This window comes from Arvicanthis niloticus, chromosome 29 (genome assembly GCF_011762505.2).
Source record: "Arvicanthis niloticus isolate mArvNil1 chromosome 29, mArvNil1.pat.X, whole genome shotgun sequence".
Classification (NCBI taxonomy): Eukaryota; Metazoa; Chordata; class Mammalia; order Rodentia; family Muridae; genus Arvicanthis; species Arvicanthis niloticus.
In genome coordinates this window covers 15,652,872-15,678,631 of record NC_133437.1, presented here as the reverse complement: position 1 = coordinate 15,678,631, position 25,760 = coordinate 15,652,872, and the positions used below count along the sequence as shown (strand labels likewise).

The 25,760-nt window shown below is 40.3% G+C and overlaps 1 protein-coding gene across 5 annotated transcripts in view; it reads left to right on the top strand.

The window, feature by feature from the left end:
- Window positions 1–25,760, top strand: part of Atg10 (autophagy related 10) — a 252,326-nt gene that overhangs the window by 23,801 nt on the left and 202,765 nt on the right. For 2 of the 5 annotated variants that reach the window (XM_076927123.1, XM_076927122.1), the window contains exon 3: window positions 22,836–22,886. The exons of the other annotated variants lie outside the window; for them this stretch is intronic. In XM_076927123.1, coding sequence (XP_076783238.1) covers window positions 22,836–22,886 — 51 coding nt within the window. The remainder of the gene's footprint in view (window positions 1–22,835; window positions 22,887–25,760) is intronic. 5 annotated transcript variants of the gene reach the window in all.

Here is a 25,760-nt window from a genome sequence, read left to right as displayed (position 1 = left end):
GTTCAAGGTTAGCCTGGAAGATATTTATCTATATCGATATTGATACCTATACCTATACCTATACCTATACCTATACCTATACCTATACCTATACCTATACCTATACCTATACCTATAGTGAGATCTCAATGCAATGATGGCAAAAAACCAAACCAAACAAAAAACTTCTTCAAAAAATAACTAAGAATTGAGTTAGGCTTTAAGCAGAAGCAAGAGGGTAATGGGCTTGATTATTGCTGGTATAACAGCTTTAAATACATTAATTGCTAGCACCACTGCTTATGCAGTTGCTTTGACACAAGAAGTTAAAAAAAGCTACTTTTGTTAATCGTTTAGCAAAAAAATGTTACTACTGTGTTGAGTATACAAGAGGATTTAGAGAGGCATTTGGAACAACGGATTAATGCTCTTTATCCTATTCAAATTATTGAAATGAGGTTCAGAGTTTAAGAGTAAGGAGCCATCTGGAGTGTCATGCCAAATATCATTGAGTTTGTATTAGTTCTAAAATTTACAGTGGTACTCATTATAATTAATTAAGAAAAAGTTTAAAGACACTTGCAGGGTATTTGGCATACTTCTAACACCTCTCTGGATGCTTTAACTTTGCATAGTAAGCTTATGAATCTAAAGAATGCTGCTTTGCTGTGCATTGATACTGCAGATACTGTTGATAAAATTATCCATGGCTTGAGGTCAGTATTTCCATTTTGGTCAAGCTTCAAGAATGGCATATATAGCTTGATCATGCTAGCCCTTTTTGTCCTGGAAATACTTTTATTCCAGCCCATCATGTTAAAGCTTGTCTTTAACAACATCAACATGTTGTCAGCCAAAGTACATGACTTGAAACTGAAAATGGACCCCCAGACAGAGGTATTAATTTAACAAGCTGGCAAGCCAAGGATGGGTAAGATTCTGCACAGAGCCTTATCAACCTAAGACAGAAGTGCATTGCTTTTGATAAATGCATATTCCATGACAGGTAAGGAAGGCATTCTTGTCAGAATGACCTAAGACAGGCTCAGTCTTGTTTATGAAATAAAAAAGGGGGAGATGTGGAGAGCTTTTGGGGCTGCTTGGCAGGAATCTGACATTGGCCAAGGACAAGAAATTGGGCTTCAGGCAGTAATCTGATATTAGGCTAGAACAAAGAAGTAATTTCAGGTAGGAATCTAAATCTTAGGCTAGAACAAAGATGTAATTTCAGGCAGGAATCTAAATTTTAGGCTAGAACAAAGAAGTAGGCTTCAGGTGTGAAAATGACTTTGGGCTAGGACAGGGAAGTTGGCTCAGATATTTTGGTCATCCTGATAAGCCTCTAGAAATAGTGATCACAGGAGTGATCAAGAGATTTTGTTTATTGCCTTGCTTGTTCCTTGACTACTTGCATCTATTGTATTGCTAGTTCCTCAACCTAGAACTGACCTTAATACTCGCATGAAATTAAAATGATATAAAAGCAAAAAGGAGGAAGGAGGATAGGACGGGGTTTTCTAGGGAGGGGAAATGGGGAAAGTGGATGGCATCTGAAATGTAAATAAATAAAATATCCAAAAAATATACAATGAATGGTTAAAACTCAACAACACAATAATAATCATATAGAAAATAGGCAAAAGACACACACCTTAACAGAGACAAGAAGCTGGTGAGTAAGCACAGAAAGATTCTCCCTGTCAGACAGAAGTCATCAGAAAAGACATGGAAAAACTACATGATGTCATACACAGCATTAGAATGGCTAGAGTCTGGAAGACTTATATGTCTAATTCTGTCAAGGACAGGAACTCTCGTTTATTGCTCCTGCCCATGAAAAATTGCTCAGCCATTTTGGAGGATGGGTTAGCGGTTAAGGTAAAACTGAATATACTCTTACCACACAATCCAGCAATGATACTGCTTGGTATTTACTCAGTAGAGTTGAAAAGTTGTGTACACACAAAAACCTGTGTAAGGATGTTTATGACAACTTAAGTCATAGTTATAAACATAGTTGCTACCAAGATCTCTCTCAGAGCTGGATGAACTGTGACAGAGCTAGACAGTGGAGTATCGCCCAGCACCAGAAGAAATGGGTTGTCAGGCCAAGAAAAGAATGGGAAAATTTTGTAACAATGTTTTTGCTGGCATATATTCACTAGACAGGGAGGGATCCTTAAATGCACATTGGGATAGGGGATTTATGGGAAGGGGAATGGGGAAAGAGGATAACATCTGAAACATAAATAAATAAAATATCCAATAAAAAATAACTAAGTAAAAAACTTCAATTTAACTGAGTATAAATTTAAACTGCTTGACAACTTGTTTTTCATAGGCATCTTTATCTCTGAGTAATATACAATGCTTTTGTTCAAATCCTTTGCTGCTTTACTATGTATATCCAAGTTTACAATTTAAGGTAGATTGTAAAGTGTCTCCATGCTTTATCTGTCAGTATGATCTGAGTACAAAGCCCACCATGGTCTCTCCCATCACTGCTGCCCTGCTGAGTTTCATACTTCATTTATTTGCACAGCTATCTTTATTTTTAATGTCTTATTATGAAAAATTTCAGCATACAACACTAGAGAGAATCGTGTAATGAATTTCTATGTACCTATCACCTGGCTCCCACAATTATCAACTCACAGCCAGAAACACAGTGTTTCAAAGCATCTGTGTTATATATGAAATGACGTAATATATCTCAACTTAATTAACTTGCCTTTGTTTTTCCCCGTGCCTTCAAATGATAGGTTTCCAAGCAAACTCTGAAAATTTATTTATTGTCATTTATTAAAGGAAATGAAAGCACTTCAACAGAGAGCCCCAAAGAAAAAAATGGTATTTTTATAAATTTTATTTTATTTTAAAAACTGTATCAACATATATGTAATACGAGGCTTACTATTTTAATACTTAGATTCATTGTTTATCAGTGTTGAGGTTACCTATGCTGTTGAGGACCACACTGCTGAAGTTCACAGTGCTCTTCCTAACCATCCTCTTACTCTGTCCCTCAGTGTCCCATTGTTACTGGCATCTTACATGCCATGGTAGAATTAAACAGTATTTGTCTGTTAATGACTGGCTTCTTTCATTTTGTATAATGTCTTCAAGATTAATCTCTTATTTTATGAATTTTGACCAAGACTTTTATGAAAAAGAGAGATGGAAAGAGAATTTGGAGCATATCTCTGTTATGTTATGACATCTTGAATATATAGGGTTTTAAAAAAAGATTGCAGTTCTTTTTGTTTATGAAGTATATTATTAAAGAGGCTTAATATTTTCCATGCGATTTAAGAAATGGCTCAGTTGCTTAAAGTACTTGATATTCTTCCACAGAATCAAAGTCTGATTCCCAGCACCCAGGTCAGGTTGCTCACAGCTGCCTGTACCTCCTTATCCATGGGCTCTGACACTGTCTTCTGGACTCTGTGGGTACTCAAAACTACCTGCACATACTCCATCTCCCCCATACACGTGCATACACATAATTAAAAATCAAATAAATCTTTTAAAATATTATATATATGTACCATTTGCTGATATATAAACCTGATTGGTATATAAACCTCAGATTATAAAGAAGACAATTTTCTTGCTATGCGTAGTTTGCCTATTTCCTATTTTCTTTTGAATTGAAGCTTTGCTGTGTTGACCAAGCTGGTCCCCAGCATATGGGCTCTTGAGTGATTCTTCTGTCTCAGTTCTTAAATAGTTTTGATTACAGGTCCATACCTGCACAGAATAACCCATTCAAAGTTGTATTCTTTATACACCAACCTCTTGGAAGTAATTCTTTTCACTTCAAAAAGGAAATATTAACTAAAATGTCTGTGTGTGTATGTATGAGTTACTTCTCTTTTGCTGTGATAAAATACCATGTCCAAAAGCAGTGTAAGAAGGAAAGGGTTTATTTTGTCTTCAGTTCTACAGGGATAAGAGTCTATAATGGTGGAGAAGGCATATGCCATCACAGCAGGAGCAGGAAGCTGGGTGATCACATTATCACCACCACACAGGAAGCAGAGAGCAAGCAGGAAGTAGGGTAATGCTTTGAACCCTTAAAGCCTGTCCTCCAGTAACCCGCAAAACTTCCATCTATAAATTCCATAACCTCCCCACATAGCTCCCATAACTAAGACTAAGTGTTTAAATACATGAACTTATAGTGACATTTCTCAGTCAAACCACCACACTATGTATATAGTATCTAAAGGTGGATGGAAAATTAGTGACAGTTTTTACGTTTACTGAAAGATAATTGCCAGGGATTTTTAAGAACAATGTTGCCGACAGGCAGTGGTGGCGCCAGCCTTTAATCCCAGCATTTAGGAGGCAGAGGCAGGCGTATTTCTGAGTTCCAGGCCAGCCTGGTCTACAAAGTGAGTTCCAGGCCAGCCAGGACTACACAGAGAAACCCTGTCTCGAAAAACCAAAAAAAAAAAAAAAAAAAAAGACAACAACAATGTTACCTTATCTGAGTAACAGATAAATCCATGTACTGGCTGTGTGGGGATGCTGGCACAACACCTCCCAGGTTGGGACCTGTCACACTGCCCACAGCTTTGAAGGCAGCCTAGGTTATACTGCGAGTTCTTGTCTCAAAGACCATACCAAACTAAATCACACTACCACCAAACCAAAAAAAGCATGTGTTAGTTTGCAATACTTAATTTTTATTCTTCTAGTTTGCTTTATAGCTTTATGTATTTTCTTACTAATAATCCTCCTTTCCTGGGGATTGTGAACATAGATATATGTGTTTAATCATTCACTGTTAGTTAATGAAATATTTCTGCCTCAAAATGTCACTGATAATGGTTAAGCATATTGTACTCGAATCTCTTGAGACTAGACTAGATTTTTTTAAAAAACAATTATCTTTGGAGATTAGGAGGAAAATGTACTTGGAGATGAATGTTATGGTTTGTGATAAATTTGGAATCCTAGTCAGTTGCACTAGGTTTTGTATTTATAATTTATTGAGTATTGTGATATGATTTGTTTCCTAAGCATATAAGTCTTTAGCAGTCATTACAAGTACTGCTTGTATCACTTGTGAGTTTGATACTTTCAACATCATGATCACCAAGACTTTGGAGAAATGAAAGCTATAATACTTTGCAAACTGATAACTTAAATAATGATAGTAATTATGCCAGTTTAACAAATAAGAGTTCACATTTAGTTGTAGTGATGATCTAAGTTACTGGGTAGGTTACTGTGTGCATTTCAAAAGTTCTGAGGGAAGGTTGTCTTATAGTGGGCTTGGGTTTTTTGCCATATCTAAACAAAACCAAAAGATTTGATATTATATATATGTGTGTGTGTTTGTATGTACATATATTTTCATAAGCCAATTTACTAGTTTATAATAAGATTATCAGATGAACTAACTATAATACTTCTCTCAGTACGATAGTTCATTTTTGCTTTGTTAGTGGTGATAAGGCTAGTGTTGTATGATAGAACTTTTCCTTTGGAGACTCAATACACACACCTATTCATCCTAGATAGGGATCCTACATGTGATGACTGTTGGAGTAGGTGTGTCACTGTGGGTGTGGGCTTTAAGACCCTCATCCTAGCTGCCTTCAGATGAAGATATATAACTCTCAGCTCTGCCTGCACCATGCCTGTGTAGATGCTGCCATGTTCCCATTAAATGTTGTCCTTATAAGACTTGCATTGGTCATGGTGTCTGTTCACAGCAGTAAAACCTTAACTAAGACACCATGATAGAGCAAAGTAAGGATAGCATCAAAATCCAAGTTAGTGAACTGTTGAGTTTTATTAGAGTTACATACAGGAGCAAACATGACTCAAAGACAGCTTCATTTCCAACACCCATCCAGTATGGGTGACACAAAAGCTAGGAAATGTGAAGCACATTATATAGCATTTCAGCAGGTCAACAGGTTGGAGAGTGTCCTTTCCAGGTGCCTCAGTTGTTCTAACCTTCTTACAGGTAGCTCAGCTGGTTTCTGCTTCTTCCAGGTAGCCAGTCTGATCTGAGTCTTCCTAGCTCAGCTTCATTTCTTCTGAGGGGGACTCTACTAGTTTATTGCTTACTCTGGCAGGGAGGGGCCTAGCAAATCTGGTCAGTTTCAGGAACTTCCTAAATCTATTTTGAGCTGTTTACTTTCCTGCTTAAGGAGCTTTCTATAGGATGGAATGCTTTTATCTGGGAGGAAATTGTTACACAACAGCTGCAGAGATAGCTCAGCTGGTAGAGCTTGCCCTGTTTTATAGGTGACCAAATCTCAAATGAGTACAAATTCTCAGACACAGTTGGATGAATAAATATTTGATGGCATGATATCTCTTGTTTTATAATAAGAATTGCCTCACCTGTGAGGACACCTGCTTTAAAATATGTTAAGTCAAAGTTTCATTCCGTACTTTTTTGGTGTAGTATCCTGTTGCGTACTCCAGACTGGTCTCACCTGCCTTCTCTCTGCTTCAGTGTCATGAGTGTGGGGCTCACAGGCAGGCCCTGCTGTGTCCCACAAGGCTTCCAACTTTTCAGTGGATCTGTTGTGGACTGGAGAGCTCTTTCAGTGCTCAGGCAAGTTCCAAGGCTGCTGCCTTCTTGTTTTTCCATGTCCCATCCTACCCAGGCTATGTGGAGAACTTGACCCTCCTTGCATGCGAGTGTGAGGCAGGCAGAGTTCAGAGTTCTCTCTCATTCCTTAGATCGACTGTGTTACGTTGCTACGCATAGCTTGATTTAACTAGGATGGCTAGCTCAGGATAGAGTCCCAGAAAGCTGCTTTGAGCATTGCTGGTACCTCTGCTTCAGCCCAGCTGAGCACCTGGACTGTGAGGTTGCTGTTGTCAACGGAGGACGCTGAGCACCTGTGAGAGATCAGAGCACCCTGGAGATGACTCTCAAGGGTTTTCATGATGTAGTGCAGTGCTTCCTAGCACAGCAGGTGCCCTGGGTGGATTTCGATCCTCAGACGGTGGTTGTACCTGCTCTGACACTTTCCTTCCTGTGCTTTAGAGAGGAGACTTTGAACTTCTACCTCCTGAGGCTATGTGACATTGTTATTTGCATTTATTCTTAAATCCTGTTTATTTGAACATATTTTCACATTTTGATCAACATATTTTTGTGATTTGTGTGGATGAGTCTTTTGCAAATAATCACTGCAGGATTTCCTGAGATTAAACTTGGGCATTGCCTGCGCAGAGGTGCCAATCCCAACTCCTCGGCTTGGTAACGCTCTGCTTTCCCCACAGTTGGCACATCACTGACCCAGGTGATTGGACCCTTGCCCATTTCCCCACAGGGCTCCTTGGCATCAGAGACAGTGATTCTGCTTCTGTGTGCTCTTTTCTACATCTTTGGTTCTCAGAACAGTAAGCAGACTTTGTGCTTTGCTTAATTACAGTAAAAGCATATAAACCAGAAGCATGCCACCCACCCGAGAAGTTCCTATTTCTGTGGGTGTATCTCATTGTATTTCATTTCATTGTATATTGTTTGAACTGAGTGGTTCACTGACTGATGTTTAAAAGCCCGTTCATTTTTCTAAGGACTTATTAAGTAATAAGACTCCTTTTTACTCTAATGAACCATCAGGTTAATATTACTATGTACTGTTGTGACCTCTAGGCTGCTAAATTCATTTGGGAAACATTTGGTCTTTTAGCAGTACTGGACGGGCTTGCTCGTCTCTCCCTTCTCTTGGTGTCCTCAGTCTCTTAGTTCTCCTCCTATGTATACTATATTCCCTGTCAGTCTCCTGTGCCGTCTGCCTCTTGTCCACAGTCTCATAACATTACTCTCTGGGCTCAGGCCTTGGCCTTTTCTCATTACCCATCCCAGTCTGCTCCCCATCCCTTAAGGGATCCTGGGTGTGACGGCATGATTGTCCTCAATCCTGGGAGTGAGGGAGACCTTAGGTGAAGGGAGAGTGTGACATGGAGGAGACTTCTCTGGAGGCAGTCTCATTGAGAGGCTGATTTAATTGGGGGAGAACAAAGGCTATTTAAACCTTTGGGGCATGAGCAGGGAATATGGGGTGAGTGTACATCATTGGTCTGCGCCAGGGTGCTAGGGGTACCTCAGCTGCATAAGGACTTCCAGGGCATGACCTTATCAGAGAAAGGAAGTTTAACCTGTCTACTGGCTGCATGACCTCCTCTGGTAGGGCAAATGTCAGGGCACAGGTCTACCTGCGCCAGGATATGCAGACCCAGGGCTGGGGTGGTTGGGTTGGTGGGCAGTCCTCCTTCCTGACTTCTTTCTTGGGTTTGGACATTCCTCCATCCCACTCTTGCTCCAGACCTGCCCCCCGGCCTTACACCTCATCTAAGTTCTGTTGCCACCAAACATGAACCTACTACCGAGACTTCTCTCTTGAATTACAGCTGTGTAGACCAACTTTGTATTTGTGGTGGGGTTCAGAAAATCCTAATCCAAACCCCAAAGTCTGGGACAAAAGGAGCAGTGCATCCTCTCCACCCCCAAGTCTGACACACGCTGCCCTTTGTTTTCATACAGAAGTGCAGTTCAGGGCTCGGTTGAAAGTTCTTTTTTCAAAAGGAATGCAATTGTTATGGAATCTTAATAACTGAGAATTATCAATCAGTGGAGACAAAAAAAAAAAAGAATTGGATAGAGACGACCAGGAATGCCTAGTCACCTCCAGAAACTACATGGGAGGTGTAATGACTCAGTAGGGCAAGCTGTGCCTTTCTCTTATTGCTCCTATAGCTAGCATGGCCCTACGACCCAGTCTCTCATGTGTGGGACACACATGCTCTCAGCTCCCCTTCATGTACTTTATCTTTTCTCCTGTTAAGTCATGTATTGTCAGACCGTGTTAGCCGATCTTCAGTGTGCAGAGAGACTGTCCTTTGTCCTTACTCTTAATGTTTCTGTTTTGATGTTTTTATTTTAGATTTCAAAGTGAACAATCTGTTTGAACCCTCTTCCTCTAAATTCAGTCGCCTGTCCCCACCCAAACCCAGCCTTCTCAGTTGAGGCCAACCCCATCTTTCTCTTGTTTATGCACTGCAGTTACCCTTAACATCCTTTTGTCGCTCATGTCCAGTCCCCCAGGAAATCCTGTTGTAGTCAGAATCTAATTTCTCATCATCCCTCCTCCTACCATCTTAGGGTAAACTACTGTCAGTGCTTGCTAGGATTTTCTTTATAATGGTCTGCTTGCTTCTACTCTTGTCTTCCTACAGTATAATTCTTTAAGAAGTCATATATATAATACAATAATACAATAACTCAAGCTAAAAGCCAAAGTGTTCTGATGATCTATAAATCCTGTGATGTTCCCTTCCCTATCTTTCTTATTTCCCCGATGTCACTCTGTGGGCCTTTTTGTTGTAACCATCCAGGCATGCTGGCTTTTTGGCTGCTTCTCAAATATGCCAGACGCCACTCCGAGGCCTTTCATTTAGTTGCTCAAATGTCACTTTTTAAAAAGCGATACAGTCTCACTGTATAGTCTACAATGGCCCAGAAGTTGCTACGTAGCTCAAGTTGGCCTGGACTCATAATTCCCCTGGGTGAGACTCACAAGTGTTGGGAGACGTGGGCCGCTGTGTTAGCACGTGTGACCTCAGTGATGCTGTCCTTGCTACACCTGCCATCTGTGTGGCAGCCTCACTCTTGGACACTCTGGTTCCTTCGTCTTCTGCCTTTCTGTTTTGCTTAGTCACATTTACTTTCTGGTCTATTCTAGAATTTACCCGCGTTTGTTTCTGCTGCCCTTTTTCCCTGTTCAGTCTGGATCTTTGTATTCTTTGCTCACATGCTCTAAACAGGTAGACTATCATAGTCTGGAAAGAAAACATGCAAATAAATGTTAGTTTAAATAAATGACTACATACTTGCTTTTTGAATGATTTTATTTTTTATTTGAAGATATTAGTCTGTCTGGTAGGTTACCATCATAGAAATTTCAGTGTTTCTAATGAATTTTATTAGATAACAATTTTGTTTGAACTTTTAAAAGAAATCAAGAGAATGCCAATGTTCCTTTTATCCTTTAAGTGATGAATTAGAATCTATGAAAATACCCTAACACTAACACAAAAAGTCAAACAATCTCTTTAAGACAGTCATTTTAATACAACTGGTCTTTTTGTCGGAATGTAATTTTTCTGTAATAGTATGTAGCATGACAGAACATGATGCATACTTTAGATCTGAAAGTAACCTTGTGACCAAATGCTGTGTGGGACATTTAGATTTAAAAGTAACCATGTGACCGTATGTTGAGTGGGACAGTTTTATCTTCTTCCAGAATTGAATCGAATCAAAGCCCTAAGCAGAGGCAAAGGTTTCCTAAGTAACTGTTATTCTAAATTTAGATCGCTGTGTATAATCCACTAGCCATGGAGGACAGAAGCCCACCTGCAGCAATTACTCAAGGAACCATTCCTGAAGAATCAGAAGCTCCAGGCCTGCCCATGTATGAGCACAGGTCTCAGTAGAAGGATGTGCAGTGCTCTTAAGGAAAGACTTTCTTCCTCCTCCACAAGCAGCCCATTTTTCACAGAGCCACGGAGGAGAGCAGGCGTGCTGAGAGCTGAGGGGAGGAAGGGTCATTTCATTGCTTCTGTGGGGTGTTTGCTAAGTGAGGGATTTGCTGAGCTCTTCTCATCTGCTTTTACAACAGTTGAGTTGGGTACAGTGCTGGGGCTGAGCCTGAGGAGAAGCGGATCTGTTTAACATGGTCGCTTCAGAGAGGATCTGGGCCTAATTTGTTTTCTCTTGTTCAGGAAGGCTAGCAAGCAGGTTAGGGAACCCTAGCTGGAGGTGGGAACTGCCTAGATTAGGGAAGCTTGCCAGGGGTTGATCTCCTTATAGGAGCCTCTGGGGAAACTCAAGTCACCCCAGAAGGAAGTCAGCACTCTGCATGTACTCTGTGAAGGCATTCTGACATCTAGTCTGTGGCAGCCAGAGAAGCAATGGTCAACAAGGAGAGGCCAACGCTGGCATAGGCAGACCCCTTTTTTCCAAGTTATCCATAGTCAAGGATAGCCTGAAATAGGTTAGCCATTGTGAGCATTGTGATGAAACCTCAGTCCTGCTTGTCCAGGTGGAGCCATTGCTTTGTCTGGTCTAGAGTTTCTTAAAGTCTGATAGCTTCTGATGCCCTTTTACCTCAGACTTTGGCATGTGACCCTGAGTGTAATGGCATATCAAATGGGTTTAATGAGTATAATGGCATATCAAAGATTTCCTCATAAGTCATAATGAATTTATATTTTATATTTTATATTATATATAATGAATTTAAAGTAAGGCTTTGATATATATATGATATATATTATATCTGTCTATTTTGAGACAAGGTCGCATATTTAGCCCTGGTTAGCCTGGAACTTGCTATGCAAACTAGGCTGGCATGGAACTCAGAGTGAACCATCGCCTGTGCCTGCTTCTCACAAGCTGGGGTTAAAAGTGCGTGCCACCGCACACTGCAATTGTAGTCAATACTAAATCAAACGTGCATGTTAATGAGGTGGAGGTGCTTGTTTATTTTTACCTGGATAATTAAATCTTGGCCTAAAATCTGATATGGTAGGACATACAGCATCTTTACTGATTTGTAGTTGATTAGTATTTTCATTTTATAATCATCAGTACTGAGATCTCTGCTTTCCATAAATATACAAAATGTGTTTAGGGCCATTTCAGAAATTGTTGGAAATTCTCTCTTAATCTCAGCCTAAAATTAATTTTACAGTTTTTGAAAATATAACTCAAGTCAGCAATTCAAACAAGTTTTTTAATATTATTGCAAAACATAGTAATTTGATACATTGGGAGAGGACGATGGGAAAACTGAAAGTCTTTGTTAAGCCATTAACACCCTTCCTAGAGAGCAGAAAACTTGGCATGTCCAGTAAAATCTTTGCATTTCACGCTCATTATAGCCCTGGATCTGCGTTGAGCTTGGTCAGTGTGGCACAGTGTTGCACAGTGTTGTACTGTGCCATGTTCAGAAGGATGTCTGCAGCAAAGCTGCTTGTGCAGCTCAGGTGAGCCCAGATGGGCTCATTGAAGGTGAACTTAGTTTTTTGTTGTTGCATGTTCAGAAACCTTTTTCTGTGTGCAGATTTTTCATGACCCACCCCAAACCCCACATCCAGTTACATGATACATTTAAAGAGGTTGTGGACTGGCATACCCAAGCTACCTGAGCCTCACTACTCAGTCAGTAGCCCTCTTGGTTTTCAGAAGCTGCTTCTGTTCTCATAATGGTTCAGGCTACATTGTATCACTTTCTACACTGTATCACTTTCTACACTGTATCACTTTCTACACTGTGTCACTTTCTACACTGTGTCACTTTCTACACTGTGTCACTTTCTACACTGTATCACTTTCTACACTATATCATCACTTTCTACACTGTATCACTTTCTACACTGTATCACTTTCTACACTGTATCACTTTCTACACTGTGTCACTTTCTACACTGTGTCACTTTCTACACTGTGTCACTTTCTACACTGTGTCACTTTCTACACTGTGTCACTTTCTACACTGTATCACTTTCTACACTGTATCACTTTCTACACTGTGTCTCATTGTATAGCCACATCATCTCCTCTCATCACAAATGGATGTGGGTTTATTAGTACATAAAGAAACGAGGCTGCGGTTGTATAATCTGGACCATCATAGTTCTGGTTTATTAGTTATCTTTGTTAATTTCTTGCTGTGCCTAGTTTATAAATTAAATTTTATCAGAAAATATATATATGAAAAAACATAAAATGGTCCCTAAATTACAGTGGTTTGACTTACCATTTTTTTAGTTTTGCGGTAGTGAAAAAGCTACATTCAATCTGTAGAAATACCCTGTGAATTTTAATATTTGATCTTTTCTCAGGCGGAATTTGTGGTTTGATACTTTCTTGCTGGGTAGTGGCAGAGTGGTAGGAACTCAGCCCCGGGTCACAGGGGGGACACGTGGAGCTGAGCAATGATGGTGAATGAGCGTGGTGTAGTAAGTCCACTGTCATCCTTTGGTGTTTACATCCGTTACGAGTTTATCAGAGTATAACCCTATTGTAAATCAAATGCACATCTATATAATCAGGTGCTATGTACCCATTTGGTCAATAAAAGATGACACATACAAAGATGATCCCATAAGATTGGATTGAGGCTAAAATTTTCCATCATTTAGTATTTGAACTTGAACTGTGTCTTTTCCATGTTTGGACTGACAAATTGTGTTTCAGTTCTCTACAGTGTTCAGCAAGTAGCACTTAGAATAGGTTGGGAGGCCAAGGCAAAGATTGTGTATTTAAGGACAGCCTAAGATATGTAGTAGTTCCCAGGACCCCTGGGCTACAAATCAAGAGGCTGCTTAAACAATAAAGATGAAAGCAATTTAAATGCTCACCAGCAGATGAGTAAATAAATGATATATTAAATAGATGTTAAAATATATATGAAAATCAAGCATGGTAGTGCACACTTGCAATCTAAGTACTCAGGAGGCTGAAGCAGGGGGATAGCTGTGAGTTCAAGGCTAGTCTGTAACAATTTCGAGGTCAGCTATAGTATAGGATCCTGAGGTAAAAACGGTTGCTGTGCAAACCTGATGGTGACCCTAGTTCCTTGGAGCCTGTGGTGGAAGGAAAGACCCAGCCCATGAAGGTTGTCCTCTGATCTCCCCGCATGACATGGGCTATGGAATGTACACTGCACTCATGTATGCATGGAAGGAAAGACCCAGTCCATGAAGGTTGTCCTCTGACCTCCCCGCATGACATGGGCTATGGAATGTACACTGCACTCATGCACACACACATGTAGTGATAGTAAATAAGATATTTTTAAAGAAAGAAAGTATATTCACTTACAGTAGTCATGACCCTTGAAAACGTTATATGAGGTGAAGTAAGCCAGACACAAAGGGAAAATATTTTATGGCTTTTAGTCATATGTCTTACTAAGACAGTTCAATTTCCTCAGAGAGTAACGTTGTTTTCTGGGGCTGGAGGGAAGTAGCTGCTCTGTGGGTGAAGTTCCTTGGAGGAAGATTAAAGTGTTCTGGAGAAAGATGGAGGGATACTTAGAAGGCAGTGTGAATGTACTTCATACATTGAATTGTTCCATTATACTGAATATGTAAATGCTGGTTTTGTTATTTTTCTATCATAATTTGTTTTTTAAATACTTCAACAATGTTAATGTTAGGTTTGTTGTATCATAGATTTTTTTAAATAAAAAGTATCAGTCACACATAGTGATGCTATCTATAATCCCAACACTCAGAGGCTGAGGCAAGAGGATCAAGAATTTCAGGTCAGCCTGGACTATATAGAATGGAACTTGTCTCAAAAATAAAAATGAAAACAATATTCCTGGTGAGCTCAGGTGTAGGCATTCCCTGTCCCAGCACTAAAGCATGGAGGTGGGACTGCTGCAGTTAGAGGCCAGCCTGTGCTAAGACGGATGCTCCATGCCAACTAGGGAATAACAGGAATAAAGGAAAAGAATTCTTGGTGAAAAGCTTATCAGAATGTCTAGTTAGACGTACTGGGATGACTCAAAGGCTAGACACAGAGAGCCAAAATAATGACTGGATTTGGGGAGCTTATGCAAGGAGTCTGAAACGGTGCTCGAATGTCTCGGCTATGAACTTCTGAAAGATTATATTAAAATACTGTAAATGATTTCTGACCATTAAAATCCTTCTCTAAAAAGACTAATTTTTGAAATTAGGTATATATGTGTGTGTGGCATATGCACCTGCATTCAGGTGTCTAAGGCGATAGAAGCTCCCCTGGAACTGGAGTGACAAGAGGTTGTGAGCCAGCTGATGTGAGCACTGGGAACTGAACCAGGGTTCTCCGAAGACCAGTGTGTGCCAACCTCTCCAGCCCCAGTAACTTTAAAATCATGTATGTGGGTGTTTTACCTGCTTGTATGTCTGCAAATGTGTGTACCTGGTGCCTCTGAGAGTCAGAGGAGGGCATCAGATCCCCTGGATTACAGAGGATTGTGAACTTCCTTGTGGATGCTGGCAGTTGAACCGAGGTCCTCTAGTGCTCTTCACAACTGAGACATTTCTCTAGTCCTGGTCATTATAATGTGTCCTGAACTCTGTAAGTACTGTAGACAGTCCATGACGCAGTAAATGTGACACACACACCAGTTGGGAGCTTTTCCTAATCCCTGGCTCCTCCCTGATTAGCTGTTCATCACCCCTATGATCATATATTCTCAACCAGGGCTTGGGACTGCTGCTGCTGCTTCAATGTTGTCCCCAAGGACAGCTTATCACACCCCACCCTCCTGGGCAGAGCCCAAAGAGTAGCTACAAAATGCGTCATAAGCAGTCTTAATAGAGGCAGTGTCTGGAACAGGGTGAATTATATGACCTTCTAACTCCAAACCTCTGTTTCTATGGCTTATGAACATTTTTATGATTCAAGGTTATAAAGCACATTAATCTCAGCTTCATATTCTGATTGCTTGTCTGGGTATCTGCAATGAATAAAATACATACCAAAGATGCACGCCTCGTGATTTTTAGGAGCACCAAGATTTCCTATGCAAAACTGAGAAGTAAGTGAAACCTGTCATTAGTGTGCTTCCATTTCTGCCCCAGATTTGTTGTCAAGGCCTACAAAATGTCCTTTGGGTCTTTCGGTGACCCGTAGTTGCTGCCTTGCGCTGCCTTACTCTGCTTGTAAAAGCACCACAAGAGTGTAATGGGAGTACCACAGTCTTCTCCATTCTCCTCGTTCTTTCCTGGAAAATCCTACCAATTTACAATCTCATTTTGACAGTAGCCTGCCTCCATTCACACAGGTCCTGCCTAGACTTTCAGTTTTCACAGGGAACTGTCTGTGCTCTGTCTGTGCTCACAGGAACGATGTGGACTTGTCCTTAGCAGGAGGCACAGGATATCTGAATTCTGGGTTCTGCTGTCCAACCTTCGGCTCTTTAAGCATTTTGTGTCCTCAGGCTGTTTTCTTACTCTAGATGATGGGCTTTATCCGGAGCGTGGTACCTAATGTTATATTTTGGGGCAAGAGGAGGTAAACAGCATTTGCAAATCTTCTCCTCAACTGAATGCTTTTCAAACCATCTGTGATGAAAGATCAAGATTTTTATTTCCAATCTGTCATAGACATACTTTTGTAAAAGAAATGCTAAAAATGAATTACTAGAGAAAAATGAAATTAAAAAGGCCAAAACAGAAAATATAAGCCCCAAGTTTTTATTAGATTTGACAGACATAAAATTACTATGTCATATTGCTTAAAGGTTTATATCTACTGATTTTTAATTTTTGTCCTCCTTCCCATATACGTATTTCTCTTCTAAATATAATCTCTCACCCCAGACTGTTTATCCGTCTCCACCTTGTTTCGAGAGCCAACCCTTGGCCAGAATGAAGGTGAATGACATAGAACGTGTGTGTTCTGGCCAGTGAGGGAGTCCTTGGGACTCACACCCATCTGCCATGCACAGACCTCTAAGTCACAAAGCCGGTCATTTCGCACACAAAGCAGCCTAGCACTTTCAGGGTTTTGTGAGTAAGTGGCTCTACACGAGTCTCATATATGACCTTCTTGGAAACGTCTTTTTTTTTTTTTTTAAGGTCTTTTAAAGCCCATATCCCTTTTTGGTTATTTTCATAATGAAGATTCATTTAGATACACATGCTGTGTACCCATGGGAAGGCAGCAGGAGCTGAGCATGAGGACCTGAGGTGGGAGTTCTCAGTATGTGTGCAAAGCGAGTCTCCATTGTGCAGTCGCTTAACAACTAAGAAATAAACATGGTTTACAAGACTGGGAAGACAAGGTTTATGGCTTTGACTGTTTTCCATTACTGGAAAATTTACATGCTGAAAAGTAGCAAAAACCAGTGTAAAAGAATAAACAGTGAGTGAACTTCAAGGGCTTGTTCTCTCAGGAGTCAGGAGCAAAGTGGGTTTTATTAGCTGTTTCATTAAGTTTTACTTTGAAGGAAAACAAACAGCGAAAGCATATGTGCGGCATCTGATGAAAGGGCTTCCTTCTACACAGCCCTGTGCCGCTCTCATTAATGTAACATTCATGGGAAGACTTGTCTAGCGATTTAAGGATAATTTTTACCCATTTTAGTCTATTTATAATTTCTGACACGGTTTATTTAATGTATTCTAATCTTTAAATCACCACGTGTACTAAACTAATATATCTAATCTCTCTTTTCAATGACATTTTGCAACAAATATCTACAGCATCTGCTAACGGCAATTAATGTATGAAGTTTTGTATCAAATTTAACACTTCAAGTAAGATAGTACTGCTGGGTGGTGGCAACTTGGAAAATTCCTGAAAGTAAATAGTATTTTCTTGGTCTAATTGTAAATCTCTCATTGCATACACAAAAGCATGCGTAGGTCCAAACGTGTGCTAGCAGAATCCAATATCCAAAATCTAACAGACTTAAAATATTAACTATTAAATCCTTTTCTCATATGGGAAATTTAGTCCTGCTTGATATCTGTCATTCTCACTGGAAGAATTTCCCTAATTGCTGCTTTTTCCATTTCAAGATGAGATGTTGATAAACAGGAAGTCAAGTTTGTTTGGGCTGGGGGAAGGCTGTGTTCCTGCTTCATGTGTTGGTTACATTACAGTGATACATGGCTGAGAAGCTTGAGCTCTAACTCAGTTGATGAACTATCAACTATTACAAAGTAGGAGTTAGGCTGATGCCTTAAGTTCCTTTCAATTTGTTAGGTGCATGATGGGTCTGTGTAAGCATGCATTCCATTGGCATGCATGTAGAGGTCAGAGGGCAACTTTGTGGCATCTCGTCTCTCCTACCTTTACATGGTCCCATAGCTCAAATCCAGTCACTGGGCTTGGGTGGCAAACACCCTTCCCCATTGAACCATACTGTCACCCCGGCTGATAGTCTTTAGAACCAGATATTTCTTTGTCTAATCTTGATCCTGCTCTAAACATATGGAGTGCGAAACTGTGAGCAAATATTTTAGTTACCTAGGTCTCCACTGATAAGCTGGTTCAGTGTGTAATGGTGCCTGCCTTCAAGCCTGATGACTGAGTTTGATCCCCAGGACCCAGGTTAAAGGAAAGAACTGAATCTTTCGTGTTGATCTCTGACTTTCACATATGTATGCTCTGGTAACATGGTGCTCCCAAACATAGAAGTGTGCATGTGTGTGTGTGTGTGTGCATGTGTGTACACAATATACACACATGCATGCACACACACACACAGAGTGAGAGAGAGAGAGATGCATGCATGCCTGTGTGCACATGAGAATGTAGTAAGGTGGAAATGATAATTTCTAACTTTGAGTACTATGATGATTTAAATGAAATGAGAACCCCTAGGTAGCCAGTAGCCTGTGATAGCATATTGAATGTCACCTTAAAAAGATCATCAGTCATTGGAGTTAAGCTAATAGAGCAGTTAATTTAAAAAGTAAATATGCAAATATGTACACCATATATGAACAGCTAGCTCTCTCACCTTTTCACATGCTCTGCTCACATGGCTAGAGGCAGCTACTTGCAGCTCTCCTTGCTTCTTTTGAGGACTTCTTTTTGGTGGTGCTGGGTATCAAAATCTCCATTTCCTGATGGGCAAGCATTCATCCTTCCACTGAGTGCCACCTCGGCACCCTTCCTGCTTCTTTTGGTGTTCAGCTCCACATGCTGTAATCATGTCCATAGGTTTCTCTTAGTATAATATAGGTATTGCCTATTAAAATCACTAAATAGGCTTGAAGTGGAAACTTAAGGATTCTTTGGATAGTTAGTTGTGTTGGATGGTGCTTTGCTTGTAAGGACTTACACTGTGTAATTGAGCTCAATTGTCAGAACTCTGGTGGTATGCTGGCAGTTTCTTGCAGCTTCCTTAGACTTGGGCCAATTGGCAGAGTGATGTCAGCGGATACAGACTCATGTACTGAGGTAAGATGAGTGAGGCGAGACCTGTGGAGGACACGTGATGTTTGGAGGGAGTGTAAATAGGACTCCATGGACTGTGAAAGGGGTTTGCTTGTAGAGCTAGCTGTGCAACGCTTGTTGGTCTTTGCTGATCTTTGCTTTGTCGAGAGAGGCACAGCCAAGAACTCCCCCTGCTGACTTGTGCTGCTTTGGCTGCGGCCTGGCTGTTTCTGCTAGGTGGTGCTACATTGCGGCTACCCTGACACTACTGAACTGGACTGCTGGTGTATACTGCTGACTTGTGAAATGAACTGCTGATTTCCTGATGACACAGATGGGAAAACAGATCCATTGCCCCCCCCACCTCCATCCTTTCTTTTCTACCTCCTCTGGAGGGCAATGGGCTAGAAGAGAGGATAAAGCATTTAAGAACCATCACTAAAAAAAGGATTTGAAAAAAAATTGAAGTTACATAGACTATGTATGCATAGATTCAAATTCATGTAACTTTGACTCTACAAACTAGAATTTTTAACAATAACAACAAATATATGGTATTGTAGGAGTCTGAGGCAGGAGAATTCACAAATTAGAGGCCAGCCTAGGCTATCTAATTTTAATTTTAAGATATATAAAAGCTCTTTAGTACTTGTTCACAAGCATTGTCCTGTTATTAGACTCTAATGACAACAGAGTGTGGCAGTATGATTCTAGTGTGTGTGTGTGTGTGTGTGTGTGCGTGCGCGCACGTGCGTATATGTGCATGTGTTCATGCACCCTCATTTGAAGCTGGAACAGAAGTCTAAAGTAAGCTTGAGTTTATGGTATATTCTTCCTTTAGTTTTTTAACTGTATCATGAGAACAGCTCAGCTTGCTGACCCAAGGTGGGACTAAGCCACATCAGACCCACCCAGGCCACTCCAGGGCACCAGCCCTAGCTACTGTCGGCTGATTCCATATGTATAAGCAATCCTTGAGGACATTAACTGCGCCTGCTTCCAGTCAGCTTAGGGATCAGTTTGCAGACTACTAGGAAGGATGAGGAGTGTTTCTGAGTTGATAGATGTAGGATGGTTTACTGTTTAGCAGTTCCTAACTACTGGATCTCTGAGCAACAGCTAAGGTCTCAGGCCGTGTCTTCTCAGATAGAATGATATCCTTTAGATAACTACAACTGACTAATAGAGTGCTTTTATGACTGAAGACTTCAGTGCCCTCCTTCTCCCTGCACTTCAGTCTGTATCCAACAGCTTAGAATGAGGGAATGTTATGGTCTTATTGAGAAAAATTCTTTTCACTACTTCTCCACTATGTAGAGCGTCAAGTTAAAACTCAGGGATCATTCGAGGAATTTTCCAGTCCCTTCATTTTCAGAGTGCACTGGACCCCGTGTAACTGAAACCGTAGGAAGAGCTTGCAAAACAAGAGGAGCTGCTGGCTGGCTGACCCTTGGTGTCTGTGGAGATTGGTCCCAGGACTTCTGTGGATGCAAAACCTACTGTCCTAGTCCTTCATATGGTTCAGATTTACATCCCATGGAATCTCTGTATTCATTACATCATCTCTAGATTACATTCAATACACAGGACAGCATGCATTTGTTTTAATTCGTTTATTTACTTTACATCCCAATAGCAGCTTCCCCTCTCTCCTCTCCTCCCAGTCCCTCCCTCTCCCCCTTTCTCCTCAAGAAGGGAAAGCCTCCCATGGATATCAACCCCTTTGGCCCCTCAAGTTGTAGCAGAACTAGGTACTTCTTCTCCTCTTGAGGACGGACAAGGCAGCCCAGTTAGGGGAAAGGATCCAAGGCAGGCCGCAGAGTCAGAGACAGCTCCTTTTCCTGAACAGCATGAGTATTAGAAACAATTTTTATTCTGTGTCGTTTTGGGAATAATGACATGAACAAAGTGTGCCCATGTTTGTCATGTATGTTCTGAGTGTTTCCTTCTGACTGTTTCCAATCCAAGGCTGATTGTATGGACTGACTGTATATTGTGACTATTGCAAATTTTAAGTCTTGAAATGAAACCCAAACATTATTTGAGTCTTACTGGGATTTGTTTTTAAAACATTTAAATGACTGCAAAATAGTTCCTATTCCTGTAAATTCATTTTAAGTAGTTGTAAAAGGCAGGTTAGGGATATTGTTCAGTGGTAGAGTGTACCTGTGCATCAGGCCCCAGTTCAAGTCTCCATACTGGGGTTAGGGAAGAAATCCTAACAGTTCCCATTAGTTTTGTATAGTTTGAAACTACTTAATTTCTGAGCTGAGTGTGGTGGTTCATTCCTATGCCTGAGGTCAAGAGCCAGCTTGAGTTATATAGCGAGACTATATCTCAAATTAAATAAAATAGAAATGTTTGTTAGTATTCTATATCTTTTAAACGTTATTAGATAATTTTCATTAAAGCTAGAAAATTTCATCTCTCTTCTGGAAATTGTTAGAGGCCAGTATAATGGAGGAGACACTCTCAAATAGTGTTAATAAATCATTCATATTGCAGATGCATACAGGCAACATAATTTGTATCATTGTTAGTTAGAACAGCTTTTCACTTCAGATAGATTCATACCTTACAAACTTCTAAATTATATCACAAGTTAGGATTCCTTACGGGAGTGCTGGGAACAATATCAATTTTCTATAAAGAAGCATAAAAAATCAGTATGAAATATTGAAGGTGGTAGCTCACACTTTGGAACAAGTAAGGAGTTAGGGACGCTTGCACAGATTTCTGTTCTGATGGGGTCACTGAGATGGCAGGAGGGTGAAAGGCTTTACATCTGAGTGTTGAGGACACTGAGGAAGAATCAGCCATGCTTGCTTTGTTCACAGAGAAGCTTTTTCAGTGGTTTGTCTGTGAATTCCAGGGTTTTGTGTATCAAATGGAGAGTCCAGGAACATCCGGAGCTGCCTTCACAAACATCTCTGTGTGGAGGAACAGGGCTGGATGTAGCCTTTCAGTGTCATGTTACATTTTAAGGAGCTTTCTCAAAAGTTTATGAGCTAGAAGAGTCAAAAATAAGCACTTTTTTTTTTTTTTTTTTTTTTTTTGGTGTATAAAATAATTAAGGGGAGCTGCTGATAATGTGTTGATAGAAGTGTATCCTTGGGGTGGGCAAACCACTGCCTTTGATGACCCTGCCTGGACTCACATGGCCTGTATGGGCAGAGCAAGCCTAAGACAACACTAAGTCCAGCTGCCTAGGTGGGCAGACCATGCCTAAAATGACCTGGCCTGGTGCCACACAGAATGGGCGGGGCATAGCATTACAGACTACCAGAATCCCTGGGTACCACTAAGATGAACACACAAGTAATGGAGAGATGGAAGAGAAAGCTGCTGCAGCCTCCAAAGGCTGAGATGGGACTTCCAGAACAAGTTGGCTAATGGGTTTGGTCAAAAGATCTTGGCTCCGTGGATACAGTGGAAGAGTGATGGAGGGGCATTTCTGACATCAAACTTGGACCTCCAGATGTCTTACACACATGTACACACACATGTACATCTACACATATGTATACACATTAATGCACAGTGCTTGCAAGCACACACACATACATGAACATGAAAAAGAAAACAAAAAAATATTTTTATAGTGTTTTGTACATGTCACAATTTTAATAATGAAGAAAAACTTACTTTTGAGACAGTGTTTCACTTTGTAAACAGGCTGACCTTAAGCTCATAATCCTCCTGCCTCAGTCTCCCTTGTGAAAAACAACAATCAAGAGGATCATTTTTGTATGAGGAAAAGTTGCAGTGTTAATTGAAATGTAAGATTTTAATTGTGTTCACTTGTTAAAAAGGGTTAGTTTTGAATTTTTATTAAAGTCTCTCTCTCTCTCTCTCTCTCTCTCTCTCTTTGTGTGTGTGTGTGTGTGTGTGTGTGTGTGTATGTGTGACACGGGTGAAGGTGCTGTGGAGGCCAAAAGAAGATCCTGTATCCTGTCAGATGGAGTTACAGGTGATTGTGAGCTGTATAATGTAGCTGCTGAGAACCTTGGTCATTGGGAAGGGCAGCAGATCTTAAGCGCTACACTTGAGATAACTGAGGATTCCCATGTAGCTCAGAGGACTGTCAGCCTCAGATTCTCCTGCCTTTCCTTTCTTTTTCTTTTTCTTCTTCTTCTTTTCTTCTTCTTCTTCTTCTTCTTCTTCTTCTTCTTCTTCTTCTTCTTCTTCTTCTTCTTCTTCTTCTTCTTCTTCTTCTTTTTTTTTTTTTTTACAATTCAGATGCCATCCCCTTTCCCCATATTTCCTCCCTAGAACCCCTTATCCCACCCCCCCTCCTCCTTTTTGCTTTTATACCATTTTAATTACATGCAAGTATTAAGGTCAGTTCTAGGTTCAGGAACTAGCATTACAATAGATGCAGAGTCAAGGAACAAGTAAGACAATAAACACAAATAGTCAAAGAACAAACAAGGCAATAAACAAAGTGTTCCGAACACTCCCATGATTGCTGTTTCTAAGGGCTTATCGGGATGACCAAAATATCTGAGCCAACTTCCCTGTCCTAGCCCAAAGTCATTTTCATGTGTGAAGCCTACTTCCTTGTTCTAACCTAAAATTTAGATTCCTGCCTGAAATTACTTCTTTGTTCTAGCCTAATGTCAGATTCCTGCCTGAAGCCCAATTCCTTGTGCTTGGCCCATGTCAGATTCTTGCCAAGCAGCCCCAAAAGCTCTCCACATCTCCCCCTTTTTTACTTCATAAGCAAGACTGAGTCTGTCTTAGGTCATTCTGATAAAAATGCCTTCCTTACCTGTCATGGAATATGCATTATCAAAAGCAATTCACTTCTGTCTTAGGTTGATAAGGCTTTGTGCAGAATCTTACCTGGCTTGCCAGCCTGTTAATTTAATAACTCTGTCTGGAGGTCCATTTTCAGGTTCAAGCCCTGTACTTTGGCTGCCAACATGTTGATGTTGTTAAAGACAAGCTTTAACACAATGGGCCGGAATAAAAGTATTCCCAGGACAAAAAGGGCTAGCATGATCAAGCTATATGTGCCATTCTTGAAGCTTGACCAAAATAGAAATACTGACCTCAGGCCATGGGTAATTTTATCAGCAGTATCTGCTGCATCAATGCTCAGCAGAGCAGCATTCTTTAAATTCATAAGCTCACTGTGCAAAGTTAAAACATCCAGAGAGGTGTTAGAATTATGCCAAATACCCTGCAAGTATCTTTAAACTTTTTCCTAATTATAATGACTACCACTGTAAATTTTAGAACTAATACAAATCCAATGATATTTGGCATGACACTCAAGATGGCTCCTTACTCTTAAACTCTGAACCTCCTTCCAATAATTTGAATAGGATAAAGATTATCAATCCATTGTTTAAATGCCTAAGTTCTCTGTGTATACTCAACACATTAGTAACATTTTTTTTGCTAAATGATTAACAAAAGTAGCTTTTTTAACTTCTTGTGTCAAAGCAACTGCATAAGCAGTGGTGCTAGCAATTAATGTAATTAAAGCTGTTATACCAGCAATAATCAAGCCCACTACCCTCTTGCTTCTGCTTAAAGCCTAACTCACTTCTTCCAGTAGCTTTTTTTCAGAAAACCAAGGTCTGGTTGATAAACCTCCATAACTGACATGCCAGATTTCAACATACTCGCCCAATTAGAAAGTGTACAATCAATGCAACTTAAATACTGTAAAAGAAACAAAAGTAATTTTAACTTGACAGTTAAAAGAGCCTTAACACATGTGCTAACACTTGTTTGAAATCCAGATCCTACCCCAACTTTATTTCTTGCTAACATAACATCATAGAGAACTGCAGCTAACTTCCAAATATGTCTCTGAAAATGTCCACAACCAGACTTGCAAATGAAGACTGTTATTTCCAATATTGGATTGATTTCTAGACCAGTACATGATTGAGTCTGAATAACTGGTCACATTTAAGAAAAATACAAGATTCATTATAACTTCTCTTTTTGATTCTCTGTCCTACACGGTCTAAAAACTTGAGTCAAGGCAGCTTGTCCCATCTGGGATATAGGCAAGCAAAGGTGGGTCGGGAACATATGTCCAATACAGCTTCCCAGTCACCATTGTCAGGGCACTCAGCAAGCTCATAGCTCAGCATCATTCTTTGTCCCAGCATCAGCATGTCTCACCTGTCGGCTCTGGCAGCCACCATGCTCCTTCAGCATCCTATGATCCTGGGCATGTTAGGGCTCCTGGGAGTCCAACCTCCTCTGGTTGGGGCGTTGGGTGCAGAGGACTCTTGCCTTTTCTTCCTAACATGCCAGGATTGCAGGTACTTGCCACCACACCTGGCCTTCCTGTTCATAATTTAGTAATGTGGGCATAAAAATATCGTATTTATATTGGTCAGAGAAAGTAAAGAAAGATTCATTTGTTTCACCAGATGATGACACTTTGAAGTAGCTGTTAGGTTAGAATTACCCAAATTCTGGTTAATGCTGAGAAAGGCTTTTCCATCATTTGGAAGTCTGAGAAGAAAATGGAGGCCAACTGCAATAATCATATAGCACAAGGAAAAGATTTCTGCCAACATTTCATGTAAACATTACTAAATTCTCTCCGTACACCCTGCTGTACTTTTCAAATGTGAATTTTTATGCATGTGAAAAGGGTTAAGTAGTGAATTGATTATTGTTGATTATTGATTATTGTGACAATCTAGAACAAGAATGCCATCTATGACAGGTCCCAAAATGTCAGGTAAGAGACTTTAGGCAATGATTTGTAGAGTTAGGGCTGGCATTGAAAACATAGAGTGAAGCCCATTTCTTTATGTGCTTATCAAAATGTTGATTAAAACAATGTAAAAACATCCAAGAGTGGGAACAG